The sequence below is a fragment of the Mus musculus genome, chromosome 10, assembly GCF_000001635.26.
Source record: "Mus musculus strain C57BL/6J chromosome 10, GRCm38.p6 C57BL/6J".
In the NCBI taxonomy this organism is placed as follows: domain Eukaryota; kingdom Metazoa; phylum Chordata; class Mammalia; order Rodentia; family Muridae; genus Mus; species Mus musculus.
In genome coordinates this window covers 128,302,740-128,328,005 of record NC_000076.6, presented here as the reverse complement: position 1 = coordinate 128,328,005, position 25,266 = coordinate 128,302,740, and the positions used below count along the sequence as shown (strand labels likewise).

At 47.4% G+C, this 25,266-nt stretch overlaps 2 protein-coding genes across 20 annotated transcripts; both read right to left on the bottom strand.

The window, feature by feature from the left end:
* Positions 1–818: 818 nt before the first annotated feature.
* On the bottom strand, positions 819–5,848 carry Cnpy2 (canopy FGF signaling regulator 2). 3 transcript variants are annotated; one of them, XM_030245184.1, is made up of 6 exons: positions 5,190–5,848; positions 4,564–4,676; positions 4,307–4,422; positions 1,739–1,942; positions 1,333–1,429; positions 819–988 (listed from the first exon to the last, which is right to left on the bottom strand). In XM_030245184.1, the coding sequence occupies exons 1-6, from the start codon at positions 5,219–5,221 to the stop codon at positions 945–947; spliced, it is 606 nt and encodes a 201-aa protein (XP_030101044.1). In that variant the 5' UTR covers positions 5,222–5,848; the 3' UTR covers positions 819–944. The 3 variants fall into 3 exon arrangements, with proteins under 3 accessions (XP_030101044.1, XP_006513965.1, NP_064337.1); XM_006513902.4 differs by having other exon boundaries at positions 5,476–5,848; NM_019953.1 differs by having other exon boundaries at positions 5,231–5,547.
* Positions 5,849–6,647: 799 nt separating this feature from the next.
* Pan2 (PAN2 poly(A) specific ribonuclease subunit) lies at positions 6,648–24,673 on the bottom strand. Of its 17 annotated transcripts, none has more exons than NM_133992.3 (26): positions 24,535–24,671; positions 23,513–23,911; positions 19,772–19,941; positions 19,550–19,670; positions 19,325–19,402; positions 18,702–18,969; positions 17,493–17,835; positions 17,206–17,302; positions 15,012–15,128; positions 14,746–14,865; positions 14,263–14,391; positions 13,965–14,164; positions 13,690–13,823; positions 13,452–13,558; positions 13,182–13,280; positions 13,013–13,083; positions 12,770–12,908; positions 12,349–12,519; positions 12,171–12,230; positions 11,485–11,575; positions 10,215–10,372; positions 9,973–10,116; positions 9,664–9,843; positions 8,968–9,061; positions 7,561–7,758; positions 6,648–7,272 (listed from the first exon to the last, which is right to left on the bottom strand). In NM_133992.3, exons 2-26 carry the CDS (start codon positions 23,792–23,794, stop codon positions 7,241–7,243), a joined length of 3,603 nt encoding a protein of 1,200 aa, NP_598753.1. In that variant the 5' UTR covers positions 23,795–23,911; positions 24,535–24,671; the 3' UTR covers positions 6,648–7,240. The 17 variants fall into 17 exon arrangements, 10 of the variants coding, with proteins under 10 accessions (NP_598753.1, NP_001239255.1, NP_001239256.1 ...); NM_001252326.1 differs by having other exon boundaries at positions 12,349–12,492; NM_001252327.1 differs by having other exon boundaries at positions 12,349–12,492; positions 19,772–19,887.
* Positions 24,674–25,266: the final 593 nt, after the last annotated feature.

The window sequence follows — 25,266 nt, the reverse complement described above, 5'->3', positions numbered from 1 at the left end:
TATAGATCGTTTTTCTACTAAATTCAGACTTTAGAATTTGTGGCTTCTCTGGACCTCATTTTCTTCACCTGTAAAAAAGAATGATAAATCGAGATGGCTCAGTGGTTAAGAGCACTGACTGCTCTTTCAGAGGTCCCACGAGTTCAATTCTCAGCAACCACATGATGGCTCACAACCGTCTGTGATGGCATGCAATGCCCTCTTCTGGTGGGTCTGAAGACAGCGAGCATGAACTCACATACCTGTTAAATAAATAAATCTTAAAAAAAAGAGAAAAGAACAAAAGAACGCAGCTCGATTGCTCGATTACTTCCGTCCAGATCAGTTCCCATCTTCAATGTTTTTCCAGCAGGAGTACAGGGACCTCCCAGCGCCTTGTGCTGTCATTCAGGCTCTTTCTCCACAGCACCACAGCTGCTAACACATCATTAAGTACACACTGAATAAATACTCATCTCCAGTTTGTAAGTGAACAGAATTCCACATGACAGAGAATTAATGGGCCAGGGCCCTTTTAAATGTACGCTATTACAACCCATCCCTTCATTTTCTTCCCATCTGTAGCCCCCAACCTTCAAGCCTGGTACAAAGGCTGCCTTTGGGCATAAAAGACAACACAGTGCCGGGCAGTGGTGGCGCTGCCTTTAATCCCAGCACCAGGGAGGCAGAGGCAGGTGGATTTCTGAATTCGAGGCCAGCCTTGTCTACAGAGTGAGTTCCAGGATGGCCAGGGCTATATAAAAAACAAAAAAACAAAACAACAGAAAAAACCTGTCTCAAAAAACCAAAATGAGAAAAAAAAAAGACAACACAGTTTGTACTTTCGGTTTCAAGAGTTTTTTTCAGTTCATTTCCATAAAAACGTAATATAAAAGGCAATGCTGCCATCTTCCCCTCCTGGGGGTGTTCCATCACGTTTGGTGTAGGCTGCTTGCTCCAGTGATTCATAGCTCATCGTGAGATCTGTGCAGGGCATGGTCACATAGATCTGCAAATAGTACGTAACAGTGTGAAGGAAACAGCCACCCTCACACACACATACACCCCTCACCAGAAAGCACCCGCGCCAACCAACAATCACCGTGGCCAACCACCTCCCACAGCTCCCTCTCCTGAACCCAGGGTAACAGAGACACATACTCTGAGAACTATTAGGCAGAGACTGGAGAGAAATCACTCCAAACCCTAAGCCAAGGGAAATGGAAGCCAGCAGTGTGGGACACCTGTCAGAGGTCTGAGCGTGTGGCCACACATTCTGTGTGGCGAGGGTCAGGGCCGCAAGCCGAGTTACACAGGGCTGTGAGCGTGGGACGGAAAGTCGGGGGTGCTCACCTGTCCGCTTACTGCAAAGTTTGTCTTTAACGTTGTCAGCCTCTCTGGAGAAGAATTCGATAAGCTCATCCTCGTATTCTTCCACAATGCTCTCACACTGCGGACCAAGAAGACAGAGAATTGACCCAGATCCCAAGCTGGGCAAAGACACTGGCTCAGCTCTCTACTTGGTTTTGGGGTGGGGGTGGGGATTTTATAGACAGGGCCTTACTATATCTGCCCAGCTGGCCTCGAACTCACTATGAACTAGGCCCAGCCTCAAACTTAAGCTGATCTTCCAACCGCTGCCCCTGGAGTGCTTAGGTTACAAGTAGGCAACACCACTTCCGCATCCATCTCCCATCCTGTGCCAGGGAATCCCTATAACTCCCAAGAAACAGCTACTCACGGCACAGCGGTAACTCACCGCAAACTTGAGGGTGCCGCTGATATCTGAGTCAATTCGGATGCCCTGTAAGTCTAGTTCACTGGATTCTCCATTCCGGCTCACGACGCGTACGTAGTTCTTGCGGTGGGTAGAAGGGTCAATCTGTTCCCCGTACTCCTTCATTCGGTCACACACCTCCTCAAGCAACTCTGTGAGGTGGGCCTCTGAGCGGGCATAAGGTACCTAGAAATGAACTCAGCCTTTGGTCACTCCCTTCTACCTCAGATGTTACTCATTTGAACTCTTTCCTTTCCTTTCGAATCTAGCTCAAACAACTCATTCTAAAAACAAAGAAACCTTCCCTAATGATATCCTGTGGCGACATCTGCCCATTCTTTCTTCCTCTCAAGTTACTTTCAAATGTGCACATTTTGTTTGCCCATCCTTTGGAACAGGGTCTCACCCTGTAGCCTTGGTTGGTGGCCTGCAACTATGTAGACCAGGCTGGCCTTGAACTCATAGAAATCTACCCCCAACTCCCAATCTGTGTCCCCGAGAATCCCTATTAACTTCCAAGAACCAGCAGTGCACAGCGTAACTCACAACCTGCACTCCAGGCAAATGTACAATCCTATTTTGCCTGATTATAAAACACGCACCAATATCCTTAGCTCCGAATTATAGGCAAAAACCACTTTGATCAACTATAATGAACTATGGTTTTTTTCCCCCCGTGAACTTGTTTAGTTTTTTTTTTGTGGACATAGATATTTATTATTTATTAAAATAACATTAAAAGCCAGATATATTGTCACCTTTAATTCCAGTACCCAGGAGGCAGAGGTAGGCAGATGTCTGTAAGTTCAAGGCCAGCCTGTTCTACATAGTGAGCTCCTTGGAACACCCAGGGCTGCAGAGTCTTGGAAATAAAATAAAAAACCAACCAAACAAAAATGTAAAGAGGGGGTATAGGTTTCGATGACAGCACACCAACATGCGTCACAGAAATGTTTCCTTGATGGGACTGGAGAGATGGCTCAGTGTTTAGGGAACACTGGCTGATTTCCCAGGGGTCTGGGTTTACACATGGCAGCTCACAACTGTTTTTTTTTTTTTTTTTGGTTTTTCGAGACAGGGTTTCTCTGTGTAGCTCTGGCTGTCCTGGAACTCACTCTGTAGACCAGGCTGGCCTCGAACTCAGAAATCCGCCTGCCTCTGCCTCCCGAGTGCTGGGATTAAAGGCGTGCGCCACCACGCCTGGCTTTTTTTTTTTTTTTTAAGATTTATTTATTTATTATATGTAAGTACACTGTAGCTGTCTTCAGACACTCCAGAAGAGGGAGTCAGATCTCGTTATGGATGGTTGTGAGCCACCATGTGGTTGCTGGGATTTGAACTCCGGACCTTTGGAAGAGCAGTTGGGTGCTCTTACCCACTGAGCCATCTCACCAGCCCTCACAACTGTTTTTAACTCCACCCTCACACAGACATGGATTCAGGCAAAACACCAATCCACATAAAGTAAAAATAAATCAATCATTAAAATAAATTTCCTTGCATATTTCTTACTAGGTATAGCTTTAACTTATGCTTCTAGCTAATATAAATTTCTTGAATACAAAGACTTTTTTTAAAAAAATGATTTATTTTTATTTTATGCACGAGTGTTTGCTTGCATGTATACATGCCTGGTGATCACAGACACCGGAAGGAAATGTTTGATTCCCCAGAATGAGTTATGAGCCACTACATGGGTGCTAGAATCTGAGCCAAGTCCTCTGCAACAGCAGCATGTTCTCCTAACCACGGAACCATCTCTCTAGCTCCAGGGAAGACTTTGAGGGCAGGCATCACAGGAGTGTACCAGTATGCTGGGTTTATGGGATGTTAAGGGCCAAACACAGGGTTCTGTGCATGCGAGGCTAGCACTCTATCAACTGAGCTACATTCCCAGCTGGACAAGACCTCTTATTCTTTTTTTAAATAAATGTATATATACAATACTGCTATAGTGAAACAAGAGACATGCGGACTGGGGATGAGGAGAAACAGACTAATCAAGACCTAACTTCTACAGCAGAAACAATTAATTGAGGTTTGGGGCAAAGAAATACGTGGTTATAACTTTCCAGGCTCTTCCAGATAGGCAGAACCCAACTGCTCTGCTGTTTGTGTACTAGGATTACAGGCATGCAAATACCATAAGTGGCTTAGAGCCCAGTCCTTCTGATACACAATCAATGTTCTGGCTCCTTGGTTGTTTGTTTGTTTGGTTGGTTTTTTGAGATAGGGTTTCTCTCTATAACAGCCTTGGCTGTCCTGGAACTCTCTTTGTAGACCAGGCTGGCCTCAAATTCAAGATCAGCCTGCCTCTGCTGGGATTAATGATATGTACCATCACACCAGGCTGTTTCTTTTCTTTTCGAAGACAGTACCTAATTCTATGGGGTAGACCAGAACTAGAACTCAGAAAGATCCTTCTGGTCCCGCCTCTGAGGGTTGAGATCATTATCATTACAGGTCGAATGACTTCCTGCTTTCTTCTCTTCGAACAAGTTCATACTCTAAGCCCGAGTGAGCTACTTTATTTGAGGGATAGTAAATTACCTCCACAACTGACTGGCTGCCATCTGGATTGATTCGGAAGGATCCCATCTGAATGGTCTTCTTGGGGTCCACGCGGGCAATTTCCCACTCTAATTCATCCACCAGAGCCCTGCAAGCTGGTGTCAGGGAAGAGAACAGGGAGTGGGGATGGTGAGGGGAATGAGGGTTTTTCTATCCATCCTTGTTCCAAGCTTTGGATCTCATGACTCCCACGGGTCATCTTCCTCCCACTTCTCCACTGGTCTTCGTGCTTTTACCTCCACAGTGTAGATCTTGGCTCCTTCGAGCCCAGGCAGTTCCCAGCAGGACCCCCAAAAGTAGGGCTAGCCAACCCCAGCCTTTCATCTTTAGTGTAACAGGGTCGCTCCACCTGGATTTGTATGAAAATGAAACACAGGTGTGAGGAGAGCGATCCATTTCCCCCATGACCGTCACCCCTCATTCCAAGGCCTTCAGAGGCCTTGGTGTGATTCGGATTGTTTTCCAGGAAAAAACCTCGTTACAAACACCCGAGGGACCGGAGTTCGGGATGGGGGAATAGGGAGTGAGAGCTCGGGACTGGGACTCAGATCCAGAAACTATGTCCTCCACAGGTGAGGGCCTGGGTTTTGATACTTTGAGGACACTGAGGACTCACAGAGCTATGCAGTAGCTTTGAGATGGAGGTTATCGATTACGTGAGAATGACGGGCAGAAAGGAGCTGCCAGCAAGGAACCAGTCAGGCCATGAAGCCAGCGAGCACACTCCATAACCAGGGCCTATGTGGACCTAGCACCAAGGGTTCCGGAATCCCCATCTCTAGAATGTAAGTAGCTCCCGTGCAGACAGACCAGCCCCTTTTGTAAGGACTCCGCCATCGCTTTGCTCGGGTCCATTCCCAACCTCAGTGCGCCCACAGCCTCTGACGCTCGCATCTGTCCCACCTCTGCTCCCACGGCCGCCGCCGTGGCCCAGGCTCTGGAAAGCAGCCGGACTCTCACTTTGTTTTCTGTGGGTCCCAACCCTAGCAGCTGGCTGGGAAAAACGGGGCTGTCCCGGCTTCTCCAGAGCGCTCCGGCTCCCGCCAGGTTCAGGGTGGCCAGTGACCGCCTGGCCCAGCTTCCCGCACTTAACTAGGCACCTAAGCGGAGATCTGAGGGTCCCGTGCGAGCCCCCCACCGAAACTGACCCTAAGCCCGCCCCTCCAAACTCTCGCGCGAGCAGGCAGCTTTAGGAGCGCCTCCGAGGCAGCGAGGACCCCTTGGAAGACTTGAGGACCCAGACTTGCGTGGCGAATTGGTTCACGTGACCAACCAAAGAACAAAGGTAGCCTAGCTTACAGTGAGGACCGAGCGCATGGGGTGCCTGGGGAAATTGCATCAGTCCAGGTGGGCTAGGACTTGCAAACAGATGCAATTAGTAGTGGGAGAGAAGCCTAGGTTTCAATGCACAAAGATTTCATGATACAGCAAACTACATTTCCCAGGAAGCACTGCAGTACCACTCTGCCAGTAGCTACAGGTCTTTTTCTTTCTTAAAAAAAAAACAAACAAACAAACAAAAAAACTAGTTTTTAAAACAACTTCCTTCTTGTACCAAATTAATAAATGATCGTCATTAGGTATGTATTGGGTAATATCATTTTTGGTATTATCTGCCTTTTCAGGCAGGTTCTTGGAGATTTCTCTTAATTTATCCTCTGAGGATGGGGGTGTGGGTTATATTACGGTCAATATTCTTCTTAGCTCTCACGCTGTGAATAGAGCAATTCCTCTCTGAATTTTCGGCACACCGCAGGTACTGTCATGAGTGAAGCAGTGTCTTGCTATGTAGCCCAGGATGCCTTGAACTCAACTCCCCATCGCAGGCTGGTTGGGGACTGTGGTTCTCAACTGCTCCGCTGTTAGGATAACAGGTTGACACCACGCCTTAAGGTCTTGAGATAAACTGGGATTTGTGATCGCTTTATGTATTTAGGGTGCTAGGCAACTACAGCAAAGACCGAACACCGTCCAGGGGAAGAACAATTATGTTCCTCCTGGTGCCCGGCATGGTGGCGCATGCCTTTAATCCCAGCACTTGAGAGGCAGAGGCAGGCGGATTTCTGAGTTCTCGAGGCCAGCCTAGTCTACAAAGTGAGTTCCAGGACAGCCAGGGCTACAGAGAAACCCTGTCTCAAAAAACAAACCAAAAACCAACCAAACAAACAAAAAAACAAAAAAACTATGTTCCTCCTGGATCCATTCATTCTGGGACTCAGAATCTTCATTTCTAGGTGTGGATCTGAAAACACAGTTTTCATTTTCTCATTGTTTGGTGAAGTCAAATCAAAGAAAGAAAGAAGCCAAAGAATCCCACACTAGCGGTTTTCTAATGAGATAAAAATACTTTTATTTTATAAAACATGCTGTTTTAAGCAAAATTTTTAAAAAATAAAACAAAACTCGAGATAGAATGTATGGAAGACAGATACTTCTCAGCTGTGGTCAGGAATGAAGCCAGTAGCTCAGCTTCCTGCACACCGGTTTGATTGGCCCATTGAGACTCTACAAGCTGGTCCACCCAGCCACCGTCTCTCAAGCAGCTAGATGCTGGAGCTGCCTGGGTCTCTGTACCCTGTGACTGTCCAGGACTTCAGTTCTCTAGCAGACTGGGAACTGAGAGTTCTGGTTCTAGAGCTCTTTTGTACAGATATCAGTTGCCCAGGATATTTATTACGAACACCAATCACTCCACCTGGGTCACTTTAGGCTTTGTTTCTGGCCCACTGTTTTGCAGAGGATAAAGGGGGAATCTGGCAGCTAGAACCTTTGCAACAATTTTGCTGCTTTCCAGTTCTATTAATAGCACCATCTGTAGACCCTGAGCAGATCCAGTTCTGGAAGTGGACAGGGTAAAGCCGACTTGAGAAGCCACCTCTCAGTTCTGGGGACAGCACTGAAAGGGAAGGCAGCTCACAGTGCCAGCACTGAGAAGACAGCTGCATCTGTTAGGAGACAGAATCACGGAGACCAGGGTGAGCAGAGGAGGCACCAGGACACTCACTATACAGAAAGAGCATGAGGGAAGTAGGGCAAGGCATGGACATTTCCCTGAGCAAGCGGCTACACCAGTGTCTCTCTCACTGACTATTGGAAACACTGAGTGATGTGTGAACTGTCAGACACTTCAGGAGCAGGTAGGGGTATTATAATCTGAGGTGGTGGTATACAAGCTCGACATATGCCAGCAACACCTACCCAGCCCAGTTTCCCTCGCCTCAGCCCAGCCTTACTCTTGGGACTTGTCTGGCTTTCAGGCTCAGGCACCTTCCAGTCCATCTTTCGGCCCTTCTCATAGAGACCCTTGAGCACCTTGTGGAAGGACTCGGGCTCGGTGCCGTTCTTGCTCAGCTCCAGATACTTCCGGTAGAGTTGAAGGGCTGTGCGGGCATCCTCAATGCTGTCATGGGTCTCACCTTGAATCTTCAGGTCTGGGGTACACCGATACTTAAGGAACTCACAAAGGCGGCAGGCACCCCATCTCTATCCTGGCACCCACAACACTCCCACGCAGTCTCCTAGAAACATCTTTTCTTATTTTATGTTTACTGACTGTTTTGCCTGCGTGGTCTATGTATGGGTGTGCATGGTGACCATGAAGGTCAAAAGATGGTGTCAGATTGCCTGAACTGAGGTTACACACGGTTGTGAGCGGTTGTGAGCTATCATGTTAAGCACTGGGGCTTGATCCTGGGCCCTCTGCAAGAGCAGTGGTAGGTGCTCTAAGCCAACTCGTCAGACCCAGAAAACGTCTTCTTAAATTAGTGATAGATCTAACTAAAACCATTAGCTGAAAAAAATGGTAATTCTAACTTGAGAAATAACTATTCTTTATTCTAAAATGATTCCTGTTTTGTTGTTCTTGTAGATTTTTTGTTTGTTTGAAGACAGGGTTTCTTTGTGTAGCCCTGGCTGTCCTGGAACTGAGACTGTAGACCAGACTGGCCTCGAATTCAGACATCCACCTGCCTCTGCCTCCTGAGAGATTGTTGTAGCTTTTTGCTATCGTTGTTAAGACAGTATCTCCTCTACTGCCCAGACTGGCTTCAAACTTACAGACCTGAAAGTGTCGCCTCCTGGTGCTTTCTACTCTCCTTTTTAAAAGCAAAAATGGCCTTTTGTAGCCCAGGCTGGCCTTGAACTCATTATGTACTGAGACTAACCTTAAAGTTCTGTTTCTTCTGTGTCTCCTGAGTTGTGACTCTAGGCAGGCCTGCCGCCTGTGTCCACTTCCATGTGGTGCTGAGCTCTCAACAAGGACTCTACCAGCTGAGCTGTATCCCCTGCCCCTGATGTTTTCTTTTAAGATTTATTTGTTTGTTTTATGTGAGTAAAACACTGTCTCTCTCTTCAGACGCACCAGAAGAGGGCATGGGATCCCATTACAGATGGTTGTGAGCCACCATGTGGTTGCTGGGAATTGAACTCAGGACCTCTGGAAGAGCAGCCAGTGCTCAACATAACTAGTTACAGGGCAGCCAGAGCTACTTAGTGAGACACTGTGTCAAAACAAAAACAAAAACAAAACCCCAAACAAGAAACAAGCAAGCACCTCTGAGCCATCTACCCTGTCTCCACCCTGAATGTTTTCTGCTTGTAATCAGTTCTTACTGTAGGGCGCACAAGGTAGAGCAACTCACCTAGAAAATACCAGGCCAGGAATCGTAGGGAAATCATTCGTTTTCGGGGCATGTGGAACAGGTAGACTGTGTCAAGAACTTGGTCCTTGGGCACCTAGCAGGGACCAGAAGAAAAGAAGCCTTGAGACAGATGATCCAGAACCTCCCATTCTCTGAATTCAGATATATGCCCTGAGTAGTCAGCCAGAAGAGTAACTCCGAGGTCAGCAAGGTGGCTCAGCAGGTAAAGGCATTTGCCACCAAGCCTGACAACCTTACTTCAGTTCCCAGGACCCACGAGATGGAAGGAGAGAGTTGACGTGCACAAGCTGATCTTTGACCTCTACACGTGTAACTCAGTACTTGCAGGAGGAGGTGTGTATGAGCGCACACACACCAAATAAACTTAATTTTGTTTTTTAAAGTATGGTGAGTGAATGAAGATGGTCGGAGCAAGTTGGGTTGGAAGAAGGCTGTATATTAGAGGGAGGGGGGTGCTAGGGATGGTAATATACACCTTCAGTTCTAACACTCAGGAGGAGGCAGGCGAACCTCTGTGAGTTCAAAGCCGGTCTGCTTAACTTAACTAGTTACAGGGCAGCCAGAGCTGCTTAGTGAGACATTGTGTCAAAACAACAACAACAACAAAACCCAAACAAGAAACAAAGGAAGACAACAACAACAAAAAACACACTCTGAAATAAGCCCTGCCCGAACCATGAGGTTGATGACCCGGAAGTCCTTCTGCAGACCATGACCCACAAACTTGACTCCAATATCAATGAGAAAGCGAAGCTTTAAGTAGGTAGACTTGAGGGTTGTGAGGTGCTTTGAGGAGATTTTGGCATCAAGGTCTCCTGGCTTTATCCCCGAGTACTGAGTCAAGTAATCTACTACCTAGGAGTAGAGAAAAAGACAAATCTCTGGGCTGGAGAAGGTGTGGTCTCTTCCAGTCACTCTTCTTAGGGTTCTTAAGCACTCTATGGAAGCACAGGGTTGACTTCAATGCCCCTCATATCTTCTCACCTGCTCCTGCGTGGAGATGTAGTCATCAATGAAGGGGATGCCCTCGTTAGGCCCTTGGCCCCGAACACAGGTGATCCTTGCTACTGACATCTGGCTTGGCTTAATGGTGGACTTGGTACCATCACTGCGTAACTCTGCTTCTTCCTATGTCACAAAGGTTAATGTGGACACCAGAGAAACACAATTCCTAATATCCCCAGAGTTCTGTCCCCATTCAGGTCCCATCTTTTGGCCCTAGTTACCTCATTAAGAGTGACAAACTCGGCATCCAGGCCCACCAGGTCCCCGACCTGTGGCATCTCATTCAGCATCAATGGAATAAAGGTCGTGTGTGTTTTCCGTTGCTTCCGTGCCAGCGAGGCTTCTGCCAGCAGCACACTGGCCTCAATGGGGTTCTTGACTGGAAAGGGAATACAGAGAAGACTGGGGCTAGAGAAAAGGCTAGGGGAAGACCCCAGGATGGCTGCTCAGAGGCTCTCCGTCTATACTGTGATCTCCTGATAAACAAAGCATTTGGGGACAAGGAGTGTACCTGGGTGGCCAAGTCTACAGCCTGAAGTTGACCCCCAGAATCCACATGGAAGAAGGAAAGGACCTACTCCCACAAACTCCTCATGTCTACATTCTGCTGTGGTACACATGCTAATGCACACACACTGAGTAAATTAAACTCTAACAAAAAAATTAAAAGGAGACTGTACCTGGTAATACAATAGATGAAATTATAAAATTATCAAGAAACAGACCAAGAAAAAGACAGAAATAGTGGGAATGACAGAATAAAATTTTCAGTTTGGACCTTAGCTACAAAATCCAGAAAAAAAACAAGCTTCAGAGAAACTATTGTTTAAAGGTACCAAGTTGGTACCCCTGAAGGAACTCATGCCCCTGAGAAGAGACAGTCATGTGATGGCAATGACTGGAATGGGGCAGCTTGCTCTGCTAGTCTGACAATCTGAGCATACACAGAGAAGGGGAGAGCTGGTGTTACAAAGTTGTCCCTTGGTCTCTACACACAATAATAACAATAAATAAGCAACAATAAGTGCCATCTGAAAAGAAGGCTATCCTATGGTGGCCATTCTCATTCAGACCACTACAAAAGAAGATAGGAATGTTCAGAATCAAAAGTTTAACCTAAGCCACTCTTATCTAGTGTCCTTCACGCCACCCTCGCAATTTCCAACTACAAAATTAATTTTGTTTTGTTGTTTTGAAGTGGTTCTTACTCTATAGCCCAGGTAGGCCTTGAACTAACTGTATAGTCCAGGTCATGAACTCATAACAATCCTCCTGCCACAGCCTTTTGTGAGTATTGGGATTACAGGTGTAAGCTACCATCCCTAGCCAGCTTCCAAACTTAAGATCTGATCAGCAGGAATTTCTTTAGTATCTTTAGAAGAGTTAGCTCCAGCTACCAATCCTGAATACTACTACTAAGGTATCCACCCCCCAGGCTCTCTCCTGAGACCATAGGCTGCCTAAGCCTTTGGGCCACTCCGTGTCACTTACTATTCAGATTGTATCTGGAATTGAGATTCCTTTTGACATAATACAGGATAGCAGGTACTTTCCAATTCATGTCAAACTGCACGGCTTCATACTAGAGGAGACAGAACACAGGGGCTAGAAGTTAGCTCAGTGGTAGTGTGCTTGCATTATGGTGCCTAAGGCTCTGGGTTTAATTCTGAGCACTGCCTCAGTCTGGTTTTTGGAGACAGGGTTTCTCTGTGTAGCCCTGGCTGTCCTGGAACTCGATCTGTAGACCAGGCTGGCCTCGAACACAGAAATCCGCCTGCCTCTGCCTCCTGAGTGCTGGGATTAAAGGCGTGCGCCACCACTGCCCAGCTATACATACATACATACATACATACATACATACATACATATATATATATATATATATATATATATGTCTTCTGATGCCATTTATTCGAAAAGCCTCTCTAGATTCATCATGACCCTTCCCGGCATTCTATAGGAGAGCCCAAGAATAAGAACACTAACGGAGAGGCAGATGAAGGGGAAATGGGCTGTAATTACACCTGCAGTCATGGCACTCTAGAGGCTGAGGCAGACAGATCACGAGGTCAAGGGTACCCCAGGCTACACAGTGAATTCACGAACCTAAGTCACACAGCAACACCCACTCTGAACCTCCCCAAAATAATATGGGGAACAGAACACATTTGACTTACCTTATCAATAGGTTCAATAAGGAAGTCATTGAAGAGATACCACTGCTGATGAGTCACGCCCTGCACAAGTACAGAGCCAGGCTGAAGTCAAGTGAGAGCTATCTGTCTCCTGGCCAGGAGCTCGGGGACAGCCTGGGACTGTACTGCAGCCACCTCTTCCCTGTGTCATTTCACTCACCTCCTTGCGCTGGTGGTAGGTCTCACCGACTTTGATGTGAGCCACCAAGCTGCCGCCTGTTCGTGAGTCCAGGATGTGTACCACAGTAGCCATCAGGTCATATACATAGACACCAAGCTCCTCCTCTGCCCTGGCCGGACCCCACTGTGAGGGGGCACCCAGGCTGCTAAGCTAAGTTTAAGGATGGGTTGTGGGATGGGGGATGGGGATAAAGGGCAGAGGGTAGGGTATCTCCATTTTAGCCCACCTATGACTTCCCAACTCTAAACTGAATTATTCTAGACAACCCCAGAACTGGTAAGCGTACGTTTTATTCCTTTCCTTGATCCTCTAAGTTCCTCCATCCCCTGCCCTGCCTCACCTTCCGCCCACCTTCGCTCCCTCAGTCCCTCTCTTCTTCCCACTTTTCAACTGCCTGCACCTCATGCTCGTCAGCCCAGTTGCAAACATCCAGTCCTTTGTTCTTGGTCATCTTCATGCGGATGGAAAATGGAAGCCAGACATTCTTCAGCTCCTCGATGGAGGAACACAGAAAGCCCTCTGGACTCCTCAGTTCCTTCCTATTAGGACAGAAGAAGTGGAAATGTGCTCTCAAGATATGGAACCAGTGGAGAGAGAGACCAGCAAGTAGCTCCACCGTCTGACCACTCTAAGATGCACCCACCGATCAGCTAAAGCAAACTCTTTGCTCTTCATTTCCCCGCCGTACTTTTTCACCGCTATTTTGAAGGCAACCTGAACACAAAGGAAAGAACATATTCATATACCCAGGTAAAGCAAGATATAAAGACAAAGGAGTCATGGGAAGACCTGCTTCCAATCATGGTCACTACCTCAGCTTGCAGTCTCCAGAAATCAGCCTCTTTTGAGCTATTCACTTCACAGTTAATGACAAGAATATCTGGCAGATGTCGGATGTTTCTGGTCTGAATCTGAGAGAAGGAAACAAGAAATGGCATTGTCTACAGAAAAAGCAAGAAGCCAAGACAGGATCTGTAAAGGTGGAGTTCTTCCCTCTCCCCGTACGCCCCTGGAAAGCCGTGCTAACACTGGCAGGCCACCATGCATGAGTCCTCAAAGAAGCAGAACCCCAGCTTACTCACTGTGGGCTGGTACTTCTCACAGTTGTCACACCAGGCCTGTGTGTTCTGCTCCAGGCAGATACTTCGCTTCAGCACCTGAGCAAAGTCATAGTTCTTCCCGGTTTTATCTGAGGGGAAACTTGACACTTCACTCCAGGCTCCCTCCTCTACCCACGGTCCCCCCAAGACCCCTCTGTGGTGTTACAAGTTATCTGAGGGAGCCTCCCAACCCAGGTGCAGGGTATACCACAGATGCTACCCTCAGGGTAGGAGAGTGTGAAGAGTAGGGTGGACGAGGCCCGCACAGTCTCGCTGCCGCAGCGGCAAAGACTGCAGTTCTCCATCTCACAACTGAACAGCTGCCCAATGATGGAGTCTCCTGATGAGCAGAAACTGCTGAGAGAGGTGAGGGCAACACACACACACACACACACACACACACACACACACACACACACACACACCGAGCATTAGAAGACCCTTTGAGTCCCAGGGGGCTGGCTTTGGGGGCTTTCTTCTTGTCCAGTTCCATACCTGCCTCCAGCACCTCGATAAGCCTGGGGCACTTCCAGCTCCTGCATATCCTGATGTAGCTGAGTGAGGATGAAGCGGTTCCACCTCTGGATGAGCCGGGCCAGACTGCCCTTGCCTGAAGCCTCATCTGAGTCAGCAAGGATGAGACCCAGAGCTGAGGCCTCAGGGATGGTCCGGAAAGCTCGGAGGAAATTACTGCCCTGGAAGAAGAGGGTTATGTTGACAGAAATGTGCCCTTTTCAACCATCCACCTTCTGTCCCTTGCCATTTTGAGTGTCCCAGGTCTCGGAGGACTGACCTGACAAGGATCGCCACGAGAGAGGTCTAGCATGTGGAAGAGGAAGCCGAGCTCGCACGCTAGGCAGAACTCCTTTTGGCAAAGGTGGTTCTGGATCAGACAGCGAACAGGCTCCAAGAAATAGAGCACCTGGAGGGGTTAGCAGGAGAGCTGGTGGTGGGGCAGGGGGAGCAGGAAAACTGGTGCGGGCAGGGGCAGGAGAGCTGGTGCAGGGGCAGGGGCGGGGGGGTGAGCAGGAGAGCTGGTGCGGAAACTGGGAGTGGGGAAAGATGGGGGTGGGAGGAGCGATCTGTGAGCGCTGGATACAAAGCGGGACTCCAGTAAAGCAATGGAGCTCACAGAGAAGACAGTGGTACAAGGGAGGGTACACAGTAGATGAGGCCAAGGTCCAGGGGAGGCACCAAGGTGACCTAGGGAGAGCAGGGGAGGGATACAGAGAGCAGGAGACATGTGCAGGCTCAGGCATGGAGAGCCTGCCCTTACCTGGATCATGCAGTTACAGTAGGCATTGGGGATGTGAGGCTCTAACCCAGCAAACAGAGTCTTATTGTAGTGTTTGAAGTCAAAGTCTTCCAGGCCTAGCTTGGAATATTTGATGGTTACCTAAGGCACAGACAGTTGGAGCAGGATGAGGACAGAGGGCCTCCTGGGTCTAGACTGTGGAGGAAGACTTTATGGACCACATTCAATCCCTCGTGATACCCTTCCCCCACAAGTCCCACAAGACCCCGACTCAGTGTCCCCAGCACCTTCCGGTATTTCTTAGAAACTGTGTGGAGAGGCTCCTCTTCTCGCCCTGTCGGTGACTCCGTGACTTGGCTGAAGTTGTCAAATTCATGGTCTGACTCCTTTAGTCGATAGGGAATCTAGGGGTTTTGGGTTTTTTAAAAAAAAAAAAGAGAGAAAGAAACTCCAATGGACTGTTTAATATCTTTGGCTTCCCCTTCTTTTTTCCTTTCTGATGTTTTTTATTTTGTTTTGTTCTGAGACAGTCTCACTATGTAGCCCTGGTTGGCCTGGAATTCCGTATGTAGACCAGGCTAGCCTTGAACTTCTGCCTTTGCCTTATAAGTAGTGGAATTAAAGGCCTGTGCCATCACATCTGACTCTGTTTTTATTTATTTTTATTTTTAATTTAATTTTTTTGAGACAGGGTCTCCTGTAGCCAAGGCTGGCCTTAAATTCAATATATACCCAAAAAGCCCTCGAACTGTCCAGCTACCCAAGGCTAGGGTTGCCGGTGTATGCCATGTCACCCGGTGCCTACTTTACTCTTTTATTTTTCTTATTTTTAAATCTTTATTTCAACATAACTGTGCTTACAGAAAGATATTCACATTGGTTAATGAAAAGCAATTAAGTTTAATCTGTATATGATTTATGATTAAAAAAAAAAAACATTAACCCAGGCTGGAGAGATGGCTCAGTGTTAAAAGCACTGACTGCTCTTCCAAAGGTCCTGAGTTCAATTCCCAGCAACCACATGGTGGCTCACAACCATCTGTAATGAGATCTGATGCCCTCTTCTGGGGTGTCTGAAGAGAACAATGGTGTACTCATATGCTGCCAACATGGGCTGGTGAGATGGCTCAGCAGGTAAGAGCACATAAAATAAATAAATAAATTTTTAAAAAATCAACCCTTCCATTTACTTTATTTTTATCTATTACAAACATATAAAAGGTCTTCCATCAAAATGCTGCCAACATGGGCTGGTGAGATGGCTCAGCAGGTAAGAGCACCTGACTGCTCTTCCTAAGGTCCTGAGTTCAAATCCCAGCAACCACATGGTGGCTCACAACCATCCCTAACGAGATCTGACTCCCTCTTCTGGTGTGTCTGAAGACAGCTACAGTGTACTTACATATAATCAATAAATAAATCTGCAAAATGCTGCCAACAAAGAAAGAAAGAACACTGAGAAATATGCTTTTGGTTTACCTTAGGAAAGCAACACAGATCGCACTGTACACAAGTATAAAATTGGGGCAGAGTTCAAACCCAAGTTCAATTCCTAGATCTCAAGATGGATGGAGAACCAATTAATAAGAGTCATCCTCTGACTTCCGCATGTGCCTGTGATACATTCATGCCTACACTCGCACGTACCACTCACACATATGCTCACACACTCTCACTCACTCACACATACACTCTCACATTCACTCTCACACAGGCTCACATACACATACACTCACACATATATACACTCACACACACATTCTCTTATATAGTCTCACACTCAAACACTTGCAAACACACACACTTGCAAGCACACACACTCTCATATATACTCTCATATACTCTTGCACTCACATACTCTCACACACATACACTCATATTCACGCACATCACACACACACACACTTGCAAACACTCACACACACACTCTCACATTCACTCTCACACAGGCTCACATACACTTACACTCTCACACTCACACTCACACATACACTCTCATATACTCTTGTACTCACACACTCATATGCACATCACTCACACAGACACACACACACACTAATAAGACAGGCGTAAAGTGTTGTAATGTTACAATGTCACCACATATTTCCTGAGACCTTCTCTAACAGTTGTTATTTTTAGCATCTTCCTCCTCCTCCAAGACTACACACTCGTGGTCCCCCTGTCCACCTCTTTCAATACCCTTATCTTAACTGCTCTAGCCTCTCTGGAAAGCTCTGGCACAGAGTGCTCCTAACATTCGTTTGGTATTTAACAAAAAGATATACACAATTTCTGATGGGTTAATGTCTTTTTTTCAACCCAATAACCACGCTAAGGGATAAAATCTTGTCCTCTATGGATCAGACATAACAAGCATAGCTTCTTGAATTCTGCACACACATCCCAAACCTTTACTGTTTAAAAACAAAACAAACACTAGTAAGAGATAGGAGAACACAGTAGGCTTGCCTCTGAACACACCTGGTTGCGCAGCCTGGTGCGAGGGTTGGGAGCATAGCCAATGAAGCCCACTTTCTTCATGGTTCGAAGAATTTCTGCATCCACAGGTGGTGCTCGCCTATAATCCAGTGTAGTTCTAGCTTGAAGGGCCATGACAGCCACCCATGCACTTCCCAACCCATGGGTTCAGGATTAGAAAAAGCATTTAAGGTAGACAAAAAATAACTATAGCCATGGAATGATAGCCAGGCTAGCAAAGGCTTCCATCTCTCCCCCCACGAGCCCTCCACCCAGCAGTGAGGTACAACCTGGGAGCGGGAGCAGAGTTGGCAGCAGGCCAGTCAGAGAGCAGTGCATCAGTGGTAAGTGGGACGGGAATGAGGGAAAGCGGCAGCAGATCCTGGCTCCAGTCCAGAGGCGGCAAGGAGTCCACAAGACAGGGCAGGGCAAACTCAGTCTCTCGGGAGTAGGGGTTGAAGGACGGCTCAGGGGAATCAGTCCAGAGATGCACGCAGCCCTCAGAATCCCCAAAGGCCAGGGCCTGCTTGCTGGCTGACACATCAAACGTCATTAGCAAAGGTCCCACGGGATTCACATGGAAAATGTCGGCTGGGTTGGCCAGGCCTGTGGGTTCACAAAACTGGCATTGACCTAGGAGGGAAAAGGGGACAGACCAGTGAGCCCTGGAAAGTGAAAGGGAAAAAAAAACCCTTTACCCTCTTCTAATGTCAGGAGACACATTAATCAAATGAGCAACTCAGGCCCTTCACTCCCCGCAAAGGCACGTCTCCAGTCATTCTACTTGGCCCCTTAAGACAGGGTCTCTCTGTGTAGATCAGGCTGTCCTGAACTCTGCAGATCAGGCTGGCCTTGAACTCAGAGATCCACATGCCTCTGCCTCTTGTGTGCTGCTACTAAAGGTACGTGCCACCACACCCAGCTAAGACTTGCATGTGTGCTCTGTGTTGGGATATACACACCAATGCAGGTCCCTGCAGAGTCCAGAAGAGGGCATGAGATCCACTGACACCTCCCACTGTAGGTGACGGCAACTGAACTCGGGTTCTCTACAAAATGCTCTGAATACTGAGCCATTTTCTCAGTCCCCATGCTTTTTGTTTTGATTTACGTTTTATTGTACAGGAGACTGATTTGGTGTACAGCGCCTGGCACCTTATGAGCAATCACTCTGTCATCTGGCTGCAGCCCTGGCTTGTACTGTTTTTCTTTCTTAAGACCTGGCATCACTATGGTGCCCAGCCAGGACTTGAATTCACCATTTTTCTGTTTCAACCTCTCAAGTAGCTGGGATCACAGGCCTGGGATCTTTACTGTCTTCTGTGGTCCTTAGGCCCATTCTAAGCAAACCTAGGTGAAAGCACGGTAGTCTGGTGGACGGTTACTTCCTTCTCCAACAGAAAGGTAGATGGGGTTACCCTTGCTGAGCTGTGTCTCTGCTCATGGGCCTGTCCTACCCAGTGCTGCACCTGTTATACCCAGTACTGCGCCCATCATACCTGACTGGGAGATGATAGCAAGGCGGGAAGTGTATGTGGGGATGAATCGTAAGAAGGCCGGATCCACGTGCACTTGAAGAGGTGTGATGGCACGCATCATGCGCAGATCGTACACTTTGAGGAAACGGTCACAGGCCAGGCCGGTAAGGCGACTGGAGAAGCCGCAGGCAGCCAGCAGGTTGCCATGAACATCAAAATCTGACAGACTCCCTGAGAAGGCATCAAATTCATGCTCCACTTTAAAACTACGGAGGTCTCGCAGGGAAACCTGAAGAAGAAAAGACCTGTTATCTGCCACCTCTGTGCCAGGGAAGAGACCCTGCCACCTACTTAACCCTGAAAGAGCCTTGACAGAGAAGACCAAGGTTCTAGGGTACTGTCAGAGCAAAGAAAGGCAGAGAGAGAAGCCAAGAGTTAAAAAGGGACAACCCAAAGAATTCCTTTATCCTTTTGCCTCCAAGGCACCCAGCTGTAGAAAACACCAGGATCCAAGATGATCTCAACACAGAAAGCAGGACATGGCTTAACTCCTCACAGCCCTCATCTTTTCATCCACAGGGAAAGCAGACCCTAGTATCTTCTGAAACAGGCCTATGGTGGGGAGAGACATGGGATCTGGTTACCTTGCCAGATGTGTGGCCACAGAAGAAGAAACGATTTGTCTGTCTCATGATGGTGACTCCGGGTGTCTCGACTGCATACTGGAGAGAGAAGCCAATGAGATGATTTCCCATGACCAAGAAACAGGGAAGTCATATCCACATCTCGACACACGACGGCCCAAGCACAGCCCCACCATGACTTCAGGTCCCACAAGGGTCTTTCCTGGACACGACCTAAGTGCATACCTTCTGAGTCTCCTGGACAGTGTTCAGGTCAATCTCCAGTACGTGGTTCTGCAGCCCCCCAACGAGCAGAGTGCTGTTGTCTGTCAGGAGGACGCTGTGCATATCCTCGTTTTCATCCAGCCTGCGTGAGAAGAGCCGACAGGCCAGGGGCTCACCAGCTGACAATCCTATGGCCTTCCTGTCATTTTCCCCCTTTCCCAGCTGAACTGAAAGGCCACTTACAAATAGTCAAATATAATGAGCCCTCCACGGGCCATGTACTTGAGGTTGTTCTTGGTGAGGAAGAGGATACCGTTCTCCAGGCTCTGGATTTGCCGAATGTCGTCACCACCATTGACCTGAAAGGATGAGTAGCGCTCCAGAGCTGGGCCGAAGAAGGAGGTGGCATGGCCCTGGGGAGGATGCAAACACACCTGGGTGAGGCAGGGGCATGGCAGACACTTGCCAAGGATGGAGTACGCCTCAGACTCCCTTTCTGTCTAGACAACAGAGGCGTATGGCTAGGGACCAGTCAACCTTAGTGATAAAGCAATGATTACTCTATGTTACTTTCATGCAAATCAGTATTATTTTTAATTATTAATTAACTGAAGCATTACCTATCATTATGGTCATAGTGAGAATAAAATGGTTTATATAATTACTTTTTTTTAAATGTTATTTTTTTTTTATCTTTTTTAATCTGTGTGTGTGTGTGTGTGTGTGTGTGTGTGTGTCAGAGAGGCTGGAAGAGGGTACTAGGTTCCCTGGAGCTGGCATTACAGACAACTGTGAACCGCCACATGGTTGCGGAGACTCTAACCCGGATCCTCTGGAAGACAACAGCTAATCTGATCCAACCCATTCCTCCAGCCTCAAGGTATTTTGTTCACCCAGCACAGAATACTTATATAGACCTTCATTTTATTCTCACTATGACCATAACGACAGGCAGTACCTCAGTTAGAGATCTGTTTCTTCAGAAGGCCAGCGACAAAAGCTGATCCTCCACTGGCCGCTTGTTCCATGGCCAAGTTTTTGGGTGGGTTTTTTTTTTTTTTTTTTTTTTGGTTCTTGGTCTTTTTTATTTTAAAAAAAAAAAAAAGTCTCATACAGTCCAGGGTGGTCTGGCGAATGCTTTGTACGCCAGGACTACCTCAAAGCTACACAATCCTCCTGCCTAAGCCCCCCCTAAGTGCTGATATCAGACCTTGCTTCATGGTTAAATCTTTTTTTGTTGTTGCTTTTTGAGGCAACATTTATGTATCCTTGGCTGTTCTGGAATTTGCTATAAAGACTAGGTTGGCTTTAAACTCAGAGACCCTCCTGCATCTGCCTCTGGAGTCTTCATTTGCTTAAATCTTAAGCTCTACAGCAAATAAGCAATCCATACGGAGTCAATGGTTATAGCCAGAACACAAAGACTGAGACACCGCCCTGCTCTGGCACATCACTCACTCTGGACTTCTGACTCCTCATGTGTGTGCCTTCTTTGCTCCATTGTTTGAGAGAGGGTCATACTATGCAGCCATGGCTATCCTGCCTCTGCCCTCCATTGTGGGATGAAATCTGTCACTACCCACGGCTTCCCCTCTTTGGATCTCTTGAAACATGTACCTCTTCCCTTATAACCTCATTTGCTCTCAAAAGGTTTTGCTTTAATTACATTTGTACTTGAGTTTTCCTTTTGTTTTATTCAGTACTAAGAATCAAACCTAAGGGCTCACATATGCTAGGCCAGACTCGGCTAAGATCAGTCCCCAGCCTTTGAAATTTTGAGATAGGTTCTTGCTACATAGTACTGGCTGGCCTGGGCCTTATGCAATCTGCCTTGGTTTCTCACCCATTGACATTACAGGCACGTGCACACCTTGAATCCCATTTCTTTTTAAAAAATTATTTATTTTTGAGACAGCCCTGGCTGTCCTGGAACCCACTTTGCGGACCAGGCTGGCCTCAAACTCACAGAAATCCACCTGCCTCTGCCTTCCTAGTGCTGGGATTAAAGGTGTAGACCACAATTTCCAGCCTTGGTCATGGATTGTTGTATTCTGTTTAACTCCTCATTCCAAACCTAAGCCTTATAATCAAGTTCTGATATCTAACAGCTGGCCTACTAGTTTCTGAAGGAGGGGGATACAGCTCAGCTGTAAAACACCTGCCTTGCATGTGTAAGGTCCTGGTCTTAATACTCAAGCACTGGAAAAGCCAAAATTTTCCCATGCCTTCAGATATGGACTAAAGGATCCCAGGGCCTGGGGGTAAGAGGATACTAAGGCTGGATCCCAGGGCCTCTTGTATTCCAGGCAAGTTCTTATCACTGATTCACACCCCCACAATTTTGTTGTGTGCACTTCATTCTGCTGACAAGAGGTTGAATAAGTGCCCACCTTCCAGCTTCCACCACCAAATACTTTTTTTTTTTAAGTGCAAAGCTAGGCACAACAACGCATGCCTCAGAGTCTAGCATTGAGGATGTAAAGGCAGGGAGACCTCTGTTTTGGTGGTGGCAGTTGGTTTTTGAAACATGGTCTTACTATGGTAATCCATGCTGGCCTGGAACTTACCATCCTTCTGCCTCAGCCTCCAAGTCAAGGTTATAGGGTGTGAACAACCATGCCTGTTCTATGGTCTATGCTGCATTCAGTTCTGTTCCCTGTGCCGAGCACAGCAGTAGTCATGCCTGACTTACTGAACTGAATACATCGGTGAAAAAGTTCATTTCTCCTAATGGAAAAACAATTCATACCCCCATGAAATCGTAAATAAGTAAACCAAGGTCTTACAAAAACTATTTGGCCTCATAGCATATATTATTACACACTTGAAAATTAACACTGATAACTGCTAAGACTAACAATCAGAAAGAGAAGACAAAATAACTCCAATAGGTATCCAAAAACATTCATTAAACATTCTGCAATTATAAACGAGGTGTGGTGCATTCCTGAAACACTAGCACTTTGAGGTTGAGATAAGGCTGCCCCTAGTTCAAAGCCACCCTAGGCTGCATAGTAAGTCCCAGATCAGAAGGTGCTACATACTGAGATTGTTTCAAACCCCGACCCCATTCCCAATTCTAAATTGGGTAAAATATTAAAGAGTATGGATGGCTATAAACTAAGGGATGGATATAGTTAATCAAAACATGGGCTGAGCTTGGTTGGTGATACCCCTATAAACTCAGCACTCTGGAGATGATGTTAGGGTTGTAAATCTGAGGCCAGCCTGGGTTACACAGCAAAACCCTATCTTAAAACAAAACCAGGCACTCGGGAGGCAGAGGCAGGCAGATTTCTGAGTTCAAGGCCAGCCTGGTCTACAAAGTGAGTTCCAGGACAGCCAGGGCTACACAGAGAAACCCTATCTCGAAAAACAAAAAACAAACAAAAAACAAAACAAAACAAAACCAGGATTTGACCTGTAGGAGTGAGTTCAGTGCTTGCCTGCTGTGCAAAAAGCCTCGGGGTTTATCTCAGCAACATACACTGAATATGGGTTTGGTGTCTATCTTCCCAGCGCTCAGGAGATAGAGGCAGGAGGATCAGACATTCAAGACGATCCTTGGCTATACATAAAGTTTAAGGCCAGATTGGGATAGAGAGACCCTGTCTTTAAAAACAATAAACAAACAACAACACAACAAAAACAATAAACAACAGTCAGATATGGTTACATACAAGGAAACTCAGCACTTTGGAGGCAAAAGCAGGAGGACTGCTGTGAGTTCTAGATCAGCCTGGACTATAGAGAGAGATGTTGTCGCAAAAACACAGTAGTGATAGGAGAACTGACAGAGTGGAATGCCTTATGAAACTAAATATGTAGTTAATCTCTCCACTCCCTTGTTGGTTTGAAAGACCCAGCTAACTCTCATCAGTTCAACTCAGTTTTGACTACCTGCAAAGAGCTGTCCTTGGGCAAAGACCAGATAAAGATTTCTAATACACCCTTTCAGCCTTCAGAAAGGGGTATAGTTCTTACCCCATGGCTCCCCACCCACAGCATCTCCTCATGTAAATCAAAGTGGGAGACAGACACAGGCACTCCCACTTCAGCCACCACGCTGTGCAACTCAGAGTAGACACCTTCCATTATGTGCACTGACTCCTGGACAGGAAGAGCCTCCAAGGCCACTCCCTCTGGGTCTAGCTCCACATTCTGTAGCAAACTTGGATTCAGGTGGGCATCCAGGACTGGGTCCAGGGTAGAATGCATAGCTGGGGAAAATTCGGCCAGTCCAGGATCCAGACCCTCAAAGTTCATGACGATAGTGGCCGCTGGTCAGACCGGAGTCACACCCTCCCTTGCCACGCTTCCTACAGACAAGTGACCCAGCCTTCAGGAGGACAGCACCAGTGAACCTAGAATGGACATTCTGGCCTGCAAGGGAAAGAGGCAGCGCAGTCAGGGATAGGCCTAGGTACTGGAAGTATCTTCTATGTGGACAGGACAATCAGGTAGGCAGAGGGGATGAGACTGCCAGGCAAAGACGGAAGCATGCATGAAGAGGACAAGGGCAACGCTGTACTGTGAGTGGCATGACAGTGTCCCTTACTCTGCACCTCTAAACTTCCTAAGTTCCCTGCCAGCCCACCAAATGATCTAACTCTTGACTTCCCTTTCTCCTGAACCACAAGGTGAAGGGAGCGGGTTTGATAGGGGCTGGAGTTCGGGGGAGAGCTCTGAAATGCTTGTTTCTTAGAATTGGACATGAGACAAAGGGGCTGGGCGGTGAAGGGGGCAAGACAAGCCAGTTTCCCAGAATCCTTTACAGTGGTTACCCAGCATTCTCCAGGGGGTGGGTAACAAGAACGGCCAGTTACCCACAAACGGGGCGGGGGTAAGGGGGAAGTAATGGAAACGGATAGCTACCCAGAATTCTTTGAGCGAACCAGAGAAACTGGTTACCCAGAATTCTCCCCCAGCGCAGGGGACGGGAGGGGAAGGATTAGGGCAAAGGTCAAGACGTGTTCCTGGGATGCTTACGGGGAATGGGTCATTACCAAGATTTCTCCATGGCGGATATTTTGGAGCGCGTGGAATTCAAACGAGTAGGGGGTAGAGAAAGCGCCGTCAGCTCCGCGGGAAATTCCAGTTTCCCTACTACTCCCCCGCCTCTAGCTCAACCTAACCCAAGCAAGACGGACGGTGGATTGGCAGCCATCGCTTCCAATCAGCGGGGGCCACGGGCTCATCCCAGCCAATCAGAAAAAGCCAGGTACAGGCAGCGCCTGAGAAGGAGAGTGACGTAGCCTCCGCCAAAACAAGGTTACGGAATGCCACCGGGGACAAACTGAATCAGGCGCGGATCTATTTGGTGTTACGAAAAGTAATCCCTTCGCTCTCAGGCTTTGTTAAGCAAAATTAACTTTAGACTTTGAAGCCAAGCTTTTACGCTCCCTGAATAAGAACTAGACTAAAGGGGCGCCAGAGGCTAAGCACTGGGACTCGCCCGGTGGGTATTCCCAGCGTGGCCTTCATCATTCCCGGCGTATAGACCTTCATCTTGCTGTGCCTGTGAGCCATTCCAATACCTCTGACCCTGTACCCCCGAAACTCACTGGCATTTCCTATGACTTCTAGATGTGGGGAAGAAAAAGGAAGCGGGAGCCTGACTTCTAGTGTGGCCCAAGTGGCCACCTTTTCTCTATTTCTAGAGGCATCCATCTGAAATTCCCATCAATGTTTGTGTCGTCCCCAGAGGTCCCCTAATTTTCCCAAGAAACAAGTCTCCT